The following is a 14,885-nucleotide window of genomic DNA, read 5'->3' as shown; positions in this document are numbered from 1 at the left end:
CACTCACCCCCCCAAATATTGCATAGGACAGACTTACACTAAAAAAAAAGTATTGGTTGTTTATCTGAAATTCAAATTTAAATGAGCATCCTATATTTCTATTGGCTAAATCTGGCAACCCTACCCAGTGGCCTTACTTTGTTTCCCCCATTAAATCCAATTAGCCACCACTTTAGGGAACATAAAGAAAAAATTATTTATCAAGTCAACAGCAGACTACCACCTCTCTGACAACCAAGGTTGTTGGGAGCAGGAAGAAGTCAGGGTGGGTTAATTTATGACAGGCCACAGGATCAAATAAATTGGTAGCAAAGGCTTAGTTATATTGTAGCAGGGATCATTATGATACCAGCTCGTGTTTTCTGGGGACTGTGGGTGGGTAACAAGATCCTTTATTTTATCCCAGTATTCTAAGACTAACGTGAGTCTCTACTTCATTTTATGATAAGATATATCATGGTGGAGGCCAACACAAACACCTTTTTTCACTGTGGTTTTTAATAATTATGATAAATACTAGGGTTTATAAAGACATGATTTCTTTTCTCTTACTCAGCTACTAACACATTCATCACTTAACATTACAAAACCAGAAATCCATCAGTAGCAGCTAAGTTCTTTCCTCTCTGTCCTGTCTACCTGAGAAAACACTGAATACATGGGGAGGAATCAGAACCTGCAAGCCTCGCTTTGGATGAGAACATCACGTGTAGCCACCCACACTGGCCCTGTGCTTTAAACATGAAAGGAGCTAGGCTTGCCTGCATTGAAAAGCTATTCAAGTCCTGGTCTTTGCATTCTACTTTTTTTAAAGACAAGGATTATAAAATTTATACTTCAGGCTAACCCATGTGTTTGCCTATCTATAGAGATCTCTGAGCCAAAGGAGAAATTTGTGGCTGGAAGGGTAGAGTGGGTATCTCGATGGGAGGTGATATTAGCAAAGTAGACAGTTGGCAGGCCAATGAAGAGTTAGAAGATGGTGAATATGATGCTATCATGCTTCTGAGACTCTAGAATTTTTTTTTTTAATTTTTTTTTTTCCAACGTTTATTTATTTTTGGGACAGAGAGAGACAGAGCATGAACGGGGAAGGGGCAGAGAGAGAGGGAGACACAGAATCGGAAACAGGCTCCAGGCTCTGAGCCATCAGCCCAGAGCCCGACGCGGGGCTCGAACTCACGGACCGCGAGATCGTGACCTGGCTGAAGTCGGACGCTTAACCGACTGCGCCACCCAGGCGCCCCTGAGACTCTAGAATTTTAAGACTGGCCTGGAATCTGAACTGTAGGATCTACAGTGTTGGAGCTTAGCACCCTCACTAACCAGTGGCAAAAAGATAACATATGCCTGAGGGTCATTGTTGAATGAATGAGTGAATGAATGAATGAATGAATGAATGAACACTTATTGTTTATATCATTCACTCAGCACAGATAGGATATTTTAAGTTATTTTTTTAATGTTTATTTTTGAGAGAGAGAGCACATGCGCGAGTGCAAGTGGGGGAGGGACAGAGAGAGCAAGCTCTGTCTGAAGCAAGCTCCAGGCTCTGAGCTGTCAGCACAGAGCCCGACACGCGGGGCTGGAATCCATGAATCGTGAGATCATGACCTGAGCTGAAGTTTGACACTTAACCGACTGAGCCACCCAGGCAGCCCTAAGTTATTTTTTATATGTCATCTGTTTTTCTTTCAATTTTGAAACAATCACAAAATTGTTATAAAAATAGTTCAACACTTTTTTTCTAAGTCATTTCAGGGTAACTTCCCAACAGGATGCTTTTCACACACACACACACACACACACATATACACCTCGTACCTCCAGTGTCTACCTCCTATAAATGAGGACACACCCAATACAGTCACAACATAACTGTCAACATCAGGACACTAGCACTGGTGGGTCACCTCCATCTTGTCCTCAGACCCCACTCAAATTTCATTAATTGCCCCAATAGTGTCTTTTCTAGAAAAGAGTCTAGCTCTGAGTCACTGCATTTTGTTGTCCTCTCTCTTCACTCTTCTTCAATTTGGAATGGTTCTTCAGTCTTTTCTTGACACACACAACCTTGACCTTTTAAAGATCATAGGCCAGTTATTTTGTAAAATGTTCTTTGAGTTTGACCCAAGTTTTCTTATGATTAGATTCAGGTTATCGTGAATGGTGGTATCATTCAGTGGTATCATGAATGTACTCTGTTCTTCTCACTGCATCTGATCAGGTAGCTTCTGATTTCATTTTGTTGTATTACTGATGATGGTCACTTTGGTCACAAGGTGTCTGCTGAGTTCCTCCATTGTATAATTGATAAGAGATGGGGGAGAGGTACTTTGAAGCTATGTAAATATCCTATTTGTTATCAGACTTTCCATTTATTTATGTATACCCATGTGGATTAATGGTTCCTGTGTTAATTACAGTTTGATACCATGCTTATTTATTTTGATGCTCAGATTATCCCGTTTGGCCAGTGGGAGCCCTTTCAAGCCAACTTTTGTTTTCTCTCGACTTGTGTCTTCATCTTGCTTGAGCACCTCCATGCTCCCTGGCATAGTGAGATGTTCCGGGCTCATCGTGCACGTCCCTCAGCCCTATCCTGGAATCAGCCATCTCCTTGTGAAACGCTGATTCCTTCCTATGGAAAATAATCCTCAGAAACCAAGATCTCAGGGCTATATATTTTCTCTGCCACTGAGGTATCAGTGGCTTCAGGCCTTCTCAATGGAGAGAGATGTATGTATATACATAGATATACATGCATTTACATCTGTATTTCTCTGTCTACACACCAAACAATATGAGCTCACTAAAACCTCCATTTCCAATCCCAACACCATGGGTTCTCTGTGTTTCCATATTTGTGACTCTTCCTCAAGAGTGAGGAACTGGCTTCTGTTACCCCTGACTCATTTACCTGCCTGCACAATATACCTGTATGGACCAAGTCTCCCATCTCTGCCACCATCTTCTCCCTCATGTGGACATCCCCCTCTAGTTGCTCCAGCTGCCCCCTGTGTGGAGGTCCTCCTCATTCTGCTCTGGCTCTGATAGCCCCAACCAGATCGACCCCTATAAGGACATGCTCCAATACCCCACACCAGCCGGTCCTCTGTGGGATGCTCTCCTCACTCTTCTCAGGTTCTCATCCTGCTTGGGACCGCTGTGACACCTCCTGTAACCCCATTGTGGGTGCCCACCTCTCCCTGTCCATCCTGATGGCTTTAGGACTGAATTGTGTAGGAAGGGAAGAAAAGGGATAAAGTGGTAAAATGGTAACATCTGTTTGAAATTCATGAGGCCAAGACCTAAATATTTTAAGTTTTTTCTGAATCCAGAGACATGCTTAGAAAGTAGAATCAACAGGACTCTGTGACCAGTTAGAAAGAGAAAATGAAAGATTAGGTGGAATTTGATAATTCATTCTCTCAAAAGATATAGGCTGAAAGTTTCCTGCACTGGGACGTGGAAGTGGGGAGGAATAGGAGGACAAAGGATGACTTAACATATGTTTGCTAACTAAGAACTGTTCAGACAGAATCAGAATCCCAGACCATAATAAGTCCTGGAGGAGTCTGCCCCAACCCTCATTTTATAGAACTGAAAATAGAGGTCTCTAGAGGTTAAGTGCCTTGTTCTCCTCTCTTCAAGATGAATTATACTGTGAGCGCTGCTTTGGTGGTGAGCATCTTTATTGGGTTTCAGAAGAAAGCCTACACTTCTCCGGAAAATCTTCCTGCCCTTGTTGCACTGCTCATGCTGTACGGGTGAGTTGTTTGGCGTTAGCTAATGCTGCCTAAAGGAAAGCTGGGGGAGGGGGATGCTCTTCTGACAAAAAAACAGAGTTTCTGGCAGCCATGTTAGCTTCCAGCACCCAATAGGGTGTGTGGCTACCGACAAGGAATTTGTCTGTCTTCTGTTTCTGACTCCACACATGGAGGTGTTCCTGGGGCTCAAATGAATCTTCTTCCACACAAACTGTGGCCTGACCAGAATCTGGGGATCTGTCAGTCTCCCATGCCTCACCCAGCTCTGATTCTGATTCATCTGTGGCCAGCCTGTCCATCTCAGTGTTTCCAGCTGTACTGGCCAAGAGTTATTTGCACACAGAAGACTGCAGCTGAAAGGCTGTTCCTGAGTCAGGGCCAGAGGATGATACAAGGATTAAATCCCATAGAATCATACAGCAAAGCATGCAACTTTATATCCAGGCCTACCTCTTACTGTATAACACTGTCCTGTAACCACGGACAAGTAATCTGGGCCTCAGTTTCCTCATCTATGAAATGGAGATAGTGATACCTGATCCTTCCTACGTGGGTCAGTAAAGTCCTGCCAGAGCAATGGTCTCTATTCCTCTCTCTTAGAAATAGAGAATTCAGGAACCAGCCTGACTGTGACATACCAACTCAAGTGAATTTTAATGATGAGCCTATTGGGATCTTAGCTCAGGTTTGGTGATCTAGACTAGAGTGGGAAGCATTACAGGTTAGAGACTGCCCCCTCTGCTTTGTAAAAGGCTTTGTAGTTTATAGGTACATTCATAGCCACCATCTCACTCGCTCCTCACCAAACCCCCATAGGTGGTCAGGGGAGGCATTATTATCTCCCTTCAAAGATAAGGAACAAAGACCAAGGGATGGAGTAGCTTTCTGGTCTTCCTGGGACTCCCGCCAGTTCAAACATGTCACCTCGTGTGAAGGGAATGTATTATATTTAGTGGTGGTACAGAAAATGGAATAGAGACTGGAGTTCTGTCCCACTGAGTTATGTCATTTCACACAGATGGGCAGTCATTCCCATGATGTACCCAGCATCCTTCCTGTTTGATATCCCCAGCACAGCCTATGTGGCCTTGTCTTGTGCTAATCTGTTCATCGGCATCAACAGCAGTGCCATCACCTTCATCTTAGAATTGTTTGAGAATAACCAGGTAAGCATAACTTTCATGGCTTTCTTGTTTGATTACTAAAATACTAGAGAGTATTTGATGGTCAGGTAGAGCCATGGGCAAGTACTGTGGCTGGAAAATCTTAGTGCATACATGACTGTTGCTTCCTCCTCTCCTCCCTTTCTCTTGCTCCCTCTCTCCATGCCCACCTCTGTGCCTGCCTCTCTCCTTCCTTTCATCTCCTTTCCGTTCCTTTCCTTCCTTCCTTCTTTCCTTCCTTCTTTCCTTCCTTCCTTCCTTCCTTCCTTCCTTCCTTCCTTCCTTCCTTTTTTTCTTTAAGCTCATTTAACTCTTTTAAGTTTATTTGTGTGCTCTGAGTGTCATGGTTTTCTGAGCTCATTCTGCAAGCTATAAATGACTTTTTGTGATCCTAAGCTTTTAGATTTTCTTATTCTTTCAGGGTTTCCTTGGTGACTTTTGGTGTTCAGTTTTCTACACACACACACACACACACACACACACACACACACACACACACGTAATACATTCATGTGATTTCAAAATTTAAAAGGAGCAAAAAGGCACATAGGAAGTCTCCTTCCTACCCCTGTTTCCCAGTCACTTAGGAGGCAAACTTGCATTTCAGTTTCTTGGTGTTCTGGCAACAAATGTATATGTAAATGTATATGGCAAATGTATATGTTTTCTTTCTCCCACTTTCTTATACAAATTGTAACAGAATAACATTTACTACATGAAACTTAATCCTGAAGATAGGGTTAGGAATTTATGGTGCTGATGATTCATTTTTATGAGTTATAAATTACAGTTGACCTGTCCACATTCCCCAGACTTCTCCTTGCCCAGAAAGAGCTGGCCAGACTAATCCCTAAAACAATGGCAGTGGCTCCAGGGCTGTTTCTGCTTGCACTCCCACTCCCAGCCTGGCCGAGCCTTGCCTGTGGCTGGCCTGGAGCACTCTCAAGCACTGGTAGGCTCACCACATGCCTGTGTCCCCAGTGGCCTCTCTAGCCTGTCCCTCCCCTAGTAGGTCTTCGTAGTTCAGAGTGTAAGCACCAGCCAGCACATCTGCACTGCTGTTCTGTGGCCCCTGTCCCTACTCCTACCCCTAGGCCCTGCTGGGAGGACCTATGGCAAATCTGCACTAACCCCCCGTCCCCCCCATCCCATGGCCTCCTGAGTGATGCTTTCCCAGACCTTGTCAGACTTTCTGCAGCCACTAAGCAAGAAATAAAACCCAAAATTTCCCATGACTGGTAAAAAAAAAAAAAAAAAATGTAACATGTCACAGCCAGACCCCAGAAGGGAGATGGATGAGAAAGAACACAGACCCTGCCAATGGCAGAGTCTTCTGGCAGACTGAAAATCCTCCTCTCCAGAATTGTTTGTCATGGGCTCACAGCCCACTAAGTCTTAAAAAATTGTGTTACTTCAGAATAATTAAAGAGTAAGCTCAAAGCAGCTCAAAACATTCTCCCCGCTGAGGGTTACACTCATTTAGCCAACATTTACTGATCATACTCCTTTCCCCTGCATAAAGCCTGGTTGCTTTCATGAAAGCTATCAGATAGACAGATGCTGCAGAAATTCCCAGTATCCCTCAGCAGGCTCTCAGGTCCCAGTAGCTGCTGTCTCTACTGAGTCAAGAGGTATCGACCAGGTGAACACCGTGTGATGGATGTGCTGATGGAAACAAGTGTGACCCGCTTATCCTGCCCTGCTGGAACTCCTGTTCCAGTCAAGAAATGACCTGTGCACCAAGCTAGGAACCAATATGAACCACCATACACGTCATCCCATAACACAGTGTGTGGTAGGACAGCAAAGGAACGAGACAGATAAAACACTACAGATCAGAGTGGGCCAAAGAACGGGGCTACAGGGATCAGGAGAATCTGGGTAGAGGAAACACAATTGAGCCTGGCCTGGAATAAGCAGAATTTTATTAGCCCATGTCTCAAACAATGAAGTACCTATTTTGAGCTAATCGTTGATTAAGGTATTTAGAAAGTACACCAAAATAATTAGGACCTGGTTGTTCTCCGGGAACCACTGACTAGTGAGGACAGTAGGCAAGTAAAAAGTAATTAGCCCTGGCTGGCAATGTTATAAGTACTAGAAGAGAGAAGTAGGTATGTTACACGGGAATCTGGAAATGCTTATGAGAGAAGGGGTTATTCAAGCTGGCTTTCTAAAGAAGAGCAGGAATCTGCCAAGAACAGAAGGGGAGAGAGCATTCTTTCCTGACAGCAATGATTAATAGAAGCTGGGGGTGCAAAGGCCTGGGGGCAAAAAAGCATCATGCTGGGAGCAGGGGAGGGGGGATATGGGGAGGAGAGTGAGAGAGAGGAGGTCATATGAGCAAAGGTGTGGAGACCAGGAAGAAGCCAGTTGTGCAGTAGGGATGGGCCAGAGAAGTGGGCAGCCTCGGCCTGGTCAGCCTCGGCCTGGTCAGCCTCGCCCCTCGGTGTCCCCTCTCCCGTCTTGGGGGAGGGTCTGCCCAACATCGCTAGGCTAAAGTAGCAAGCACAGTCTGACCATCTGAAAACAAGTCCCCCCAACTCAACACAGACACCAGAAAGTCCCTGGCCCTCTTTTCTACTGGCAGCAGCCAGACACCTCGCTGTCCTGTGGGAGCTGAGAAGCAGAGCTGGAAGACGTGCAGGTCCCCTCTCTCCTTTGGCACAAGTTAGGCTAGGAGCAGATGAAAGAGCCTCAGGACCCAGTGACAGCTCACAGCTGTACCAAAGGAGAGAGAGCCTGGGCCAAAGTCCCAGCAGCTGCTGTACCTCCTGGAAACAAATGCCCTGGAGGGCTCACGTGTAATTTCAAAGTGAGTCTGCAATGACAGCTCCCCAGGCAGGCTACCTGGCTAGCAGCATCTCCTGTGAGTATTCTAAAACTTCTGTTTCTGTGTAACAGATCCCTCCTGTGGCCAGGCTGGCTGCTAGGCCCCCTGTCTCTTCAGGCCTTCCCCTGCTTCCACCTTATGAGGGCATCCAGGCCCCTCTCTGCTCAGGAAGGGCAGGTGGGCTTGGTTCCCACGGCTAACTGTCCTGCTTTTCTATGTTTCAGACGCTACTCAGATTCAACGCCATGCTGAGGATGCTGCTCATTATCTTCCCCCACTTCTGCCTGGGCCGGGGCCTCATTGATTTGGCACTGAGCCAGGCCGTGACGGATGTCTACGCCCGGTTTGGTGGGTGGCATTCCAGACCTGTGGAACATGGCCCCAGATCCTCTGCGTGTGGGAGGGCTGCCTCCGGAGTTTCTATGCCAGACCCGCAGCCTGGACTGGGGCGGGAGGGGGACACCTGGTTGTTCTGGTAGTGTCCTACTCCCCAGGAGGGATCAGGTGCCTCTGTTTCTGTGGCTGAGGAGCCATAGGAGGGGTCAAGACTAGCTTCCTACTCTTCCCTACTCTGACTCAAGAGGCTGAGATGAGACGTGGGTTCAGCTCTCACTTACTGCTTTGCCTGAGGCTTGGTCTAACTGGGCCAAATGTTGTGACTAGGTCTTTAGGGGCAGCTAGGGTAGCTGAATGGACTTAATTCCTGTCCCCAGGTGAGGAGCACTCTTCAAATCCATTCCAGTGGAACCTGATTGGGAAGAACCTGGTTGCCATGGCAGTAGAAGGGGTGGTGTACTTCCTCCTGACTCTCCTCATCCAGCACCACTTCTTTCTCATCCGATGGTACGTTCAGGCTGCTGCCCTAAGGGTATCAAGGGCAGCTCCTTGCTTCTGTCCAGGGACTTGGCTTCATATCCATGTGGTCGTCTCTCCTCACCAGCCCCACTCCATGATGGTTTTTACACTCTTAAAGCCTGGCTTGTACTGAATAACACAAGGAGAGACACATTAAAATAGGCACATTGGAGTTTGTGAAGAATCTAAACTCTAAAGTATTTAAAATACAGGGTTTTTAAGGTTTATTTATTTTTGAGAGAGAGAGAGAGCATGAGCAGGGGAGGGGCAGAGAGAGAGAGGGACAGAGGATCCAAGTTGGACTCCACACTGATAGCAGCAAGCCCAATATGGGGCTTGAGCTCACGAACCACGAGATTATGACCTGAGCTGAAGTCACACGCTCTACTGACTGAGCCACCAGGTGCCCCTAAATTACAATTTTTAATTTCAGTCACTAATATTTAATCCCTCTCAGTTAATTAACAGATACTCATTTCAATTTGGATGATAGCATTGCAAATGATAACGTTTAAGGGAGATCCAAAGTACTGGGAAACAGATTTATGCATTCATAAGAAAATAGACAAAGTGGGGCCCTTTGCTAATTAGAGATTTGAGAGTAGAGACAAGTAGTAAGATGGGGGTGACATCCAAGGTGACTGCAGCCAGGAGCAGTGTAGGGGAAGCGATTGTGCCCCTCTGGGTGGGGGTGGAGGTGGGGCTGTCTGCCTGCTGTGACCCAGCCCAGCTGTGCCATTCATCCCTACCCAGGCCTGGCCTCGTTCTGACATGGGCACTCAGATTTCCAGAAGGCAGTCCTCTGCAATCCAGGCTGACAGACCTTTATTAGGGCTCAGCACAGGGTCCTGAACTGCAAATCACGGTGTTTCGTTTCTTATCCTATCATCCTCTCAGGCTGAGTCTGGTCACATGTAAATAAAGATTCAGAAGACTTATATTAGGTTTTGATCCACCAGAAATCAAGTTATTAGAAATGAATCTACCTCCCTACTCACAGGGTCGTGAGGATTGAATGAGATAATAGGTGTCAACACACTTGGAATAAAATGACATGACCAGGAAGTGGTGCTGGTTATGAGGGACAGTGGTCCAGGGACCCTCAGCCCTCACAGGCCCCCTTCCGTACCTCTGGCCACATCTTGAAGAGACCTTGGGGTAGGAGGGAGGAGGCAGACTTGTTTACCAAAACAGACTCATTAGCTTCAAACTCTGTGTCAAACAATTGAGCAAGTCTTCCACATTAGGCCTGAAACAGCACCAGAGAAGCATTCCACAATCTCTGGCTTTAGGAAGCCCACACCCATGCCTATGCTGAGAGGCAACCAGGCAAAGAGAAGAAGGGAAGGACAGAAGAAAGGGTGCTTTTGGTAGAGAACATGCTAACATGTGGAGAGTTCAGGATAGCTGTGAAGGGGGAGGGAGAAGGGGCTGAGAGAAGAGCCTGGAGAGGTAGGCAGAGCCAAGTCCTAAAATGCTCTCTCACCTAGATGAGGACTTCAAGTTTAAGCCTGAAGGCAGCAGGGAGCTATTGGGGTGTTTTGATCAGGCAGGTGAGTGATCTTCCAGGTCTAGAAGGAGAGACCAGACAGGAGGCCATTTGGGCACCCAGGCAAGGCAAGAGTCATTGGTGGCCTGAATAGGAGTTCAGGGCATTGGGAGATGGACAAAAATAGGTTGATTGGATAAATGGTAAGCAAGGCAAGATTTAGACATGAATTAGATGTGGCCAGTGAGGGAGGAAAGAAAGTTTATAGGCTAGGGTGGTCAGGGAGGGTTTCATAGAAGAAGCTGTGTCTTTAAGGATGGGGAAGATTCTGTTTGGCAGGGCAGGAGGAGGCCCTGGAAATGCCTGCAGAAGCTGGGAATTGGGAAAGACCAGCATAGGCTGGGGAGCAAGGGTTGACCAAAAGGTTGGTGGAGGAGTTAGTTCTAAAGATAAGTGGGAGCTGGGTGACATTCACTGAGTGCTTACCATAGATGAAGTGTTTTAATAATGATAACAGCTACCAGGTTTTGAGTTCTGACTCTTTGCCAGAGGCTGTGTCAAGTTCATCTTCTCCACGGTCTATGAGGTAAACACTGTTATCCCCTCCCTACCATATGGTCGAAGGAGGTGACGTTTAGAGAGGTTTAGTGACATGCCCAAGGTCACACATGGGTAGGCCAGACCTGGGAACAAGGCTGACTCTGGACTCAAGGACTTGCCTTCTCTGCCTAATGTCTAACTCTTCTCCTGTTTGGAGGCCTTTTGAGAATCAAGCATTAGGGGATATAAGGCAAGGCTGGAGCTGAAGTGAGGGAACGGGAAGAAAGTAATAGGAAAAGGAGAGTTCCAGGGACGCGGTACACCAACTCAGTCCTGTCCCCTTTCCCTCCTGTAGGGTTGCCGAGCCTGCTAAGGAGCCCATTATAGATGAAGATGATGATGTGGCTGAAGAAAGACAAAGAATTATTAGTGGGGGAAATAAAACTGATATCTTAAGGCTAAATGAACTGACCAAGGTAAGGGAATAGGTGGAGGTGAGTTAGTTTTGAGGTGCCAGTTGGATCCAGAAATGGCACAACAACATAATTACAACATTGTAATTTGCCTTTGGTAGCATCAGCAATATGCCCGTGCAGGCAATTCATTTTCCTGATCTTAAGCAAGGTTGTCAGAACTGTGTTTTAACTTGTCTTCCAAGAACACCTAATTCCAGAGCATTCTCCCTAGTATTCATCTTGGGCACTGGCACAGGGCCTCGGTGAGAGCCCCTACAACCGAGCCTCACTGAGCCTTCTCCGTTCCTTCTCTGCACGGCAGGTTGGCTTTGAGGTTTCCCAGTGCTCACGACACTTCTCTGAACACCTGTGCCAACGTATAACCTCCTCATGTTGGTAGTTCTCACCTAAACCATCCTTAGCCCCTTGCTCTCTCTAACTTCTCTCAGTTCTCAGTCCAGTTTCTCCGCATCTTGCAGATTTATTCAGGCTCCTCCAGCCCAGCGGTGGACAGGCTGTGTGTCGGAGTCCGGCCTGGAGAGGTGGGTACCCTGCGGACTCCTGTGCACACCTCTTCTCCCTTCTAAAGCAGAGCTATCCCAAAGAAATAAAATGCAGCCACAGAGGTCACTTGAAATTTTTTAGCAGCCACCTGAAAAAAAATTAAAAGAAAAAAAAGAAAACAGGTGAAATTAATCTTGATCATTGATTTTACCCAGAGTATTCAAAATATTGTCACATCAACATGTAATGTATATAAAACATTATTGATTCAATATTTTATGTTTGTTTTTTGTTTTGTTTTACGTTTTCAAAATCCAGGGTGTGTTTTACACATACAGCACATGTCAATTCAGACTAGATGCATTTCAAGTGCGCAGTAGTCACTGTAAGGGAGGAAATCCTCTTTCCTCTACTCTTCTGGGTTCTCTGGGTAGACCACTGTAAATTTGATGAAAGACATTAGGAAGAGAAAAACAAACAGACATTTATTAGCACGTGTGTGGCACCTACACAAGGGACCCATCAGAGGTGAATGACACATGGGGTGGTTAGAACTTGGGCTTGCATCGCATCTTAGCAAAGATGAAATGATACATTTTCAGAGAAGTGACAAGACAAAGGGGAAAGAACCTGGAGTCAGTAGGGGTGGCAAATTATAGGAAGGCAAATATGGAGGAAAGTAATGGCAGATAAAGTCTAGTTAGCAAAGTTTGCTATGTAGATTCCTCTGGTGCTGTCTCCAGGCCAAGGTTTCAAAGTTGTTTCTGGCAGTTAACTTTTGTTCTTCCTGGTACAGAGGGGAAGAAGAGACACCTTATAAATTTAAGTCCTGCTTTTAGGCAAACGGGAGGACAGAGAGCTTTTCTCGTATCTGCTGCTACTTAATTGCTTTCAGCTTAAAATCATCCTTATGCCAAAGTGGCATATGTTGGGGTGGCAAATCCTGCTAGCCCGCACCACACATGGCCAGTGGCCTCTGTAATGGCAGCACAGGTCTAGAATGTCTCCCACCTGCCCACATACCTGCCCTAGGGCCTGACATTTCACATTCCTTAGGCTTCTTAGACTCTAGGATGAGGCCAGTTCTGTGTGTCTTCCCTCAGTGCTTTGGTCTTCTGGGAGTGAATGGAGCTGGCAAAACAACCACGTTCAAGATGCTTACTGGGGACACCACAGTGACTTCAGGCGATGCCACTATAGCAGGCAAGAGGTGAGTGTCTTGCTTATCCTGTCTCAGGGTGCCTGTCACAGGTCCTTGGCCATGCTGTCATCCCAGCATAGGGAGAGTGAGCATCAGATTCTGTACTGAGGGTGACTCTGAGAGCATGGAAGAGCTGTGTAGATAAGTAGACCTCCAAGAGAGCATGGTCCACAAGTATAAGACATAGACTCTCTGGGAAACTGAAATTAATTGTGATTGTTAAGACATGCTCCTCTTAGCATGGATTCTTGGAAACTTCTGGGAAGCACTAAGTCAGTGGTTCTTACTCTTTCTGGGGTCATGGATTCCTTTGAGTATCTGATGAACACTTGCGCAGTCTTCCTAAAAAATATGCCATTGTTGGGGCACCTGGCTGGTTCAGTTGGTGGAGCATGTGACTCTTGATCTTGGAGTTGTAGGTTTGAGCCCCACATTGGGTATGGAGATTACTTTTTTTAAATCTTTTTTTAAAACCATATATATATATATATATATATATATATATATATATATATATATTAAAAACATATTTTATATGTGTGTGTGTGTGTGCGTGTGCACATACATACATATACCATTATCCCCCGTTACCTCCTTCCATACATTTTTTGCAAAGAGTTTAAGGGAATTTACTGTGCCCTGAATCACATTTATGTTCCCTGAGTCCCTGGTTAAGAACCCCTCTGGTGAAGCATCCTTTCTCTGGATCAAGTTTCTAAATGGGGGCTGGTTTAAGAGCCTTCAGGGGCCTTAGTCTGAATTGGCTATTTCTGTGCTGATCCTTGGCTTTGCCAGGCCAAGGAGGCTTTATAAAGGGAAAACTGGCATGTGTCCTTGGATTCTGGAGGGTGCCTGCTGTTCTGTGTAATAAGGTACGAGTAAACACACTGGTCCTCTGTGGCACAGGATCAAGAACACGAACCTATGCTGTTTGCCATTTTCCAGGCTGCTCCTTAAACAGCAGAGCTCACAGGCATTAGATGTGCCTTGAGGAACCCTCTGCCCTGGTTTATAAGAGGAGTTAGGCAGTGCGTACTTCACTTAGCAACTGCCTGACTAAGGCCTCCTTCTGTCTCCTGGAAGCCATCCTCAGCAACATGGCTGAATGTCCACTGAACATGGCTCAGACAGGATGAATTTGGTTCCCCAGCCTTCTCCGCCATCCCTGTTGGGTTTAGAGCAAACAAGCAGGGTGCAACCAGGCCATGGCTTAATCTGTCTCATCTGTAGATGCAGCTTAGCCTGCAACCAAGCAAATAACTTGACAGTTGTAACAAAAGGAATCTTAAGGGGCTAAGGGACAGCAGGCAGGAGGATGTAATAGGATTTACCATAAGACATCAAATGACAGCCCAAGTAAGACACAGCCTGATACCTACAAGAGGGAAGCTAAATGAAATGGAAACTGGAACACAACTTTGGATTTAAGATGCAAGACTGGGTTTCTCTGGGAGGGCAGCTCCCATGAATTTGGCAAAGTACTGTCCTTGCTTCCCTGGGTGGTTTTAATTGGCCCAGCCATGCCTGAATTACTTTTTGTTATAGTGGGGGACTACATGGTGCCTCTCCCATCATATTGCCTGTATCTTTTTTTTTTTTTTTAATTTTTAAAAAATGTTTATTTATTTGTGTGTGAGAGAGAGACAGAGTGTGAGTGGGGAAGGAGCAGAGAGAGAGGGACACAAAATCCGAAGCAGGCTCCAGGCTGTCAGCAGAGAGTCCAACACGGGGCTCAAACTCAGAAACGGCGAGATCATGACCCGAGCCAAAGTCGGACGCTTAACCGACTTGAGCCACCCAGGCGCCCCTTGCCTGTATCTTTTGTTCATAGACCCTAAGCTACAAGGGAAGCAGGGAGAGATTGGACCAGTCTATGGACAGTTTGTTTTCATCAAGATAGTGTGTTTTCTACTGAGGGAGAATATATCAGTCAAAGGGAGTTAATAGAACTCAATTCACTTCCTCTCTGTTCCCTGACAGTGTCTGGCTCTGGGTAGTGATCTGACTGGTTCCTCTTTCGCTTACTGTATATCTGCCAATAGACAAAGATGGATCAAGTTTACTTCCTTTCAGAA

At 46.0% G+C, this 14,885-nt stretch overlaps 1 protein-coding gene across 3 annotated transcripts in view; it reads left to right on the top strand.

The window, feature by feature from the left end:
* Positions 1-14,885, top strand: part of ABCA4 (ATP binding cassette subfamily A member 4) — a 132,736-nt gene that overhangs the window by 103,951 nt on the left and 13,900 nt on the right. For all 3 annotated transcript variants that reach the window (XM_086717598.1, XM_086717597.1, XM_086717599.1), the window contains 7 exons: positions 3,655-3,770; positions 4,789-4,936; positions 7,991-8,114; positions 8,480-8,609; positions 11,006-11,126; positions 11,585-11,647; positions 12,713-12,819. In XM_086717598.1, the coding sequence (XP_086573724.1) occupies positions 3,655-3,770; positions 4,789-4,936; positions 7,991-8,114; positions 8,480-8,609; positions 11,006-11,126; positions 11,585-11,647; positions 12,713-12,819 (809 nt within the window). The remainder of the gene's footprint in view (positions 1-3,654; positions 3,771-4,788; positions 4,937-7,990; positions 8,115-8,479; positions 8,610-11,005; positions 11,127-11,584; positions 11,648-12,712; positions 12,820-14,885) is intronic.

Source organism: Puma concolor, chromosome C1, assembly GCF_028749965.1.
Source record: "Puma concolor isolate L17-30 chromosome C1, mPumCon1.1.hap2, whole genome shotgun sequence".
NCBI lineage: Eukaryota > Metazoa > Chordata > Mammalia > Carnivora > Felidae > Puma > Puma concolor.
Note: the sequence above shows the minus strand (reverse complement) of the source record. Positions and strands in the feature narration are given on the sequence as shown.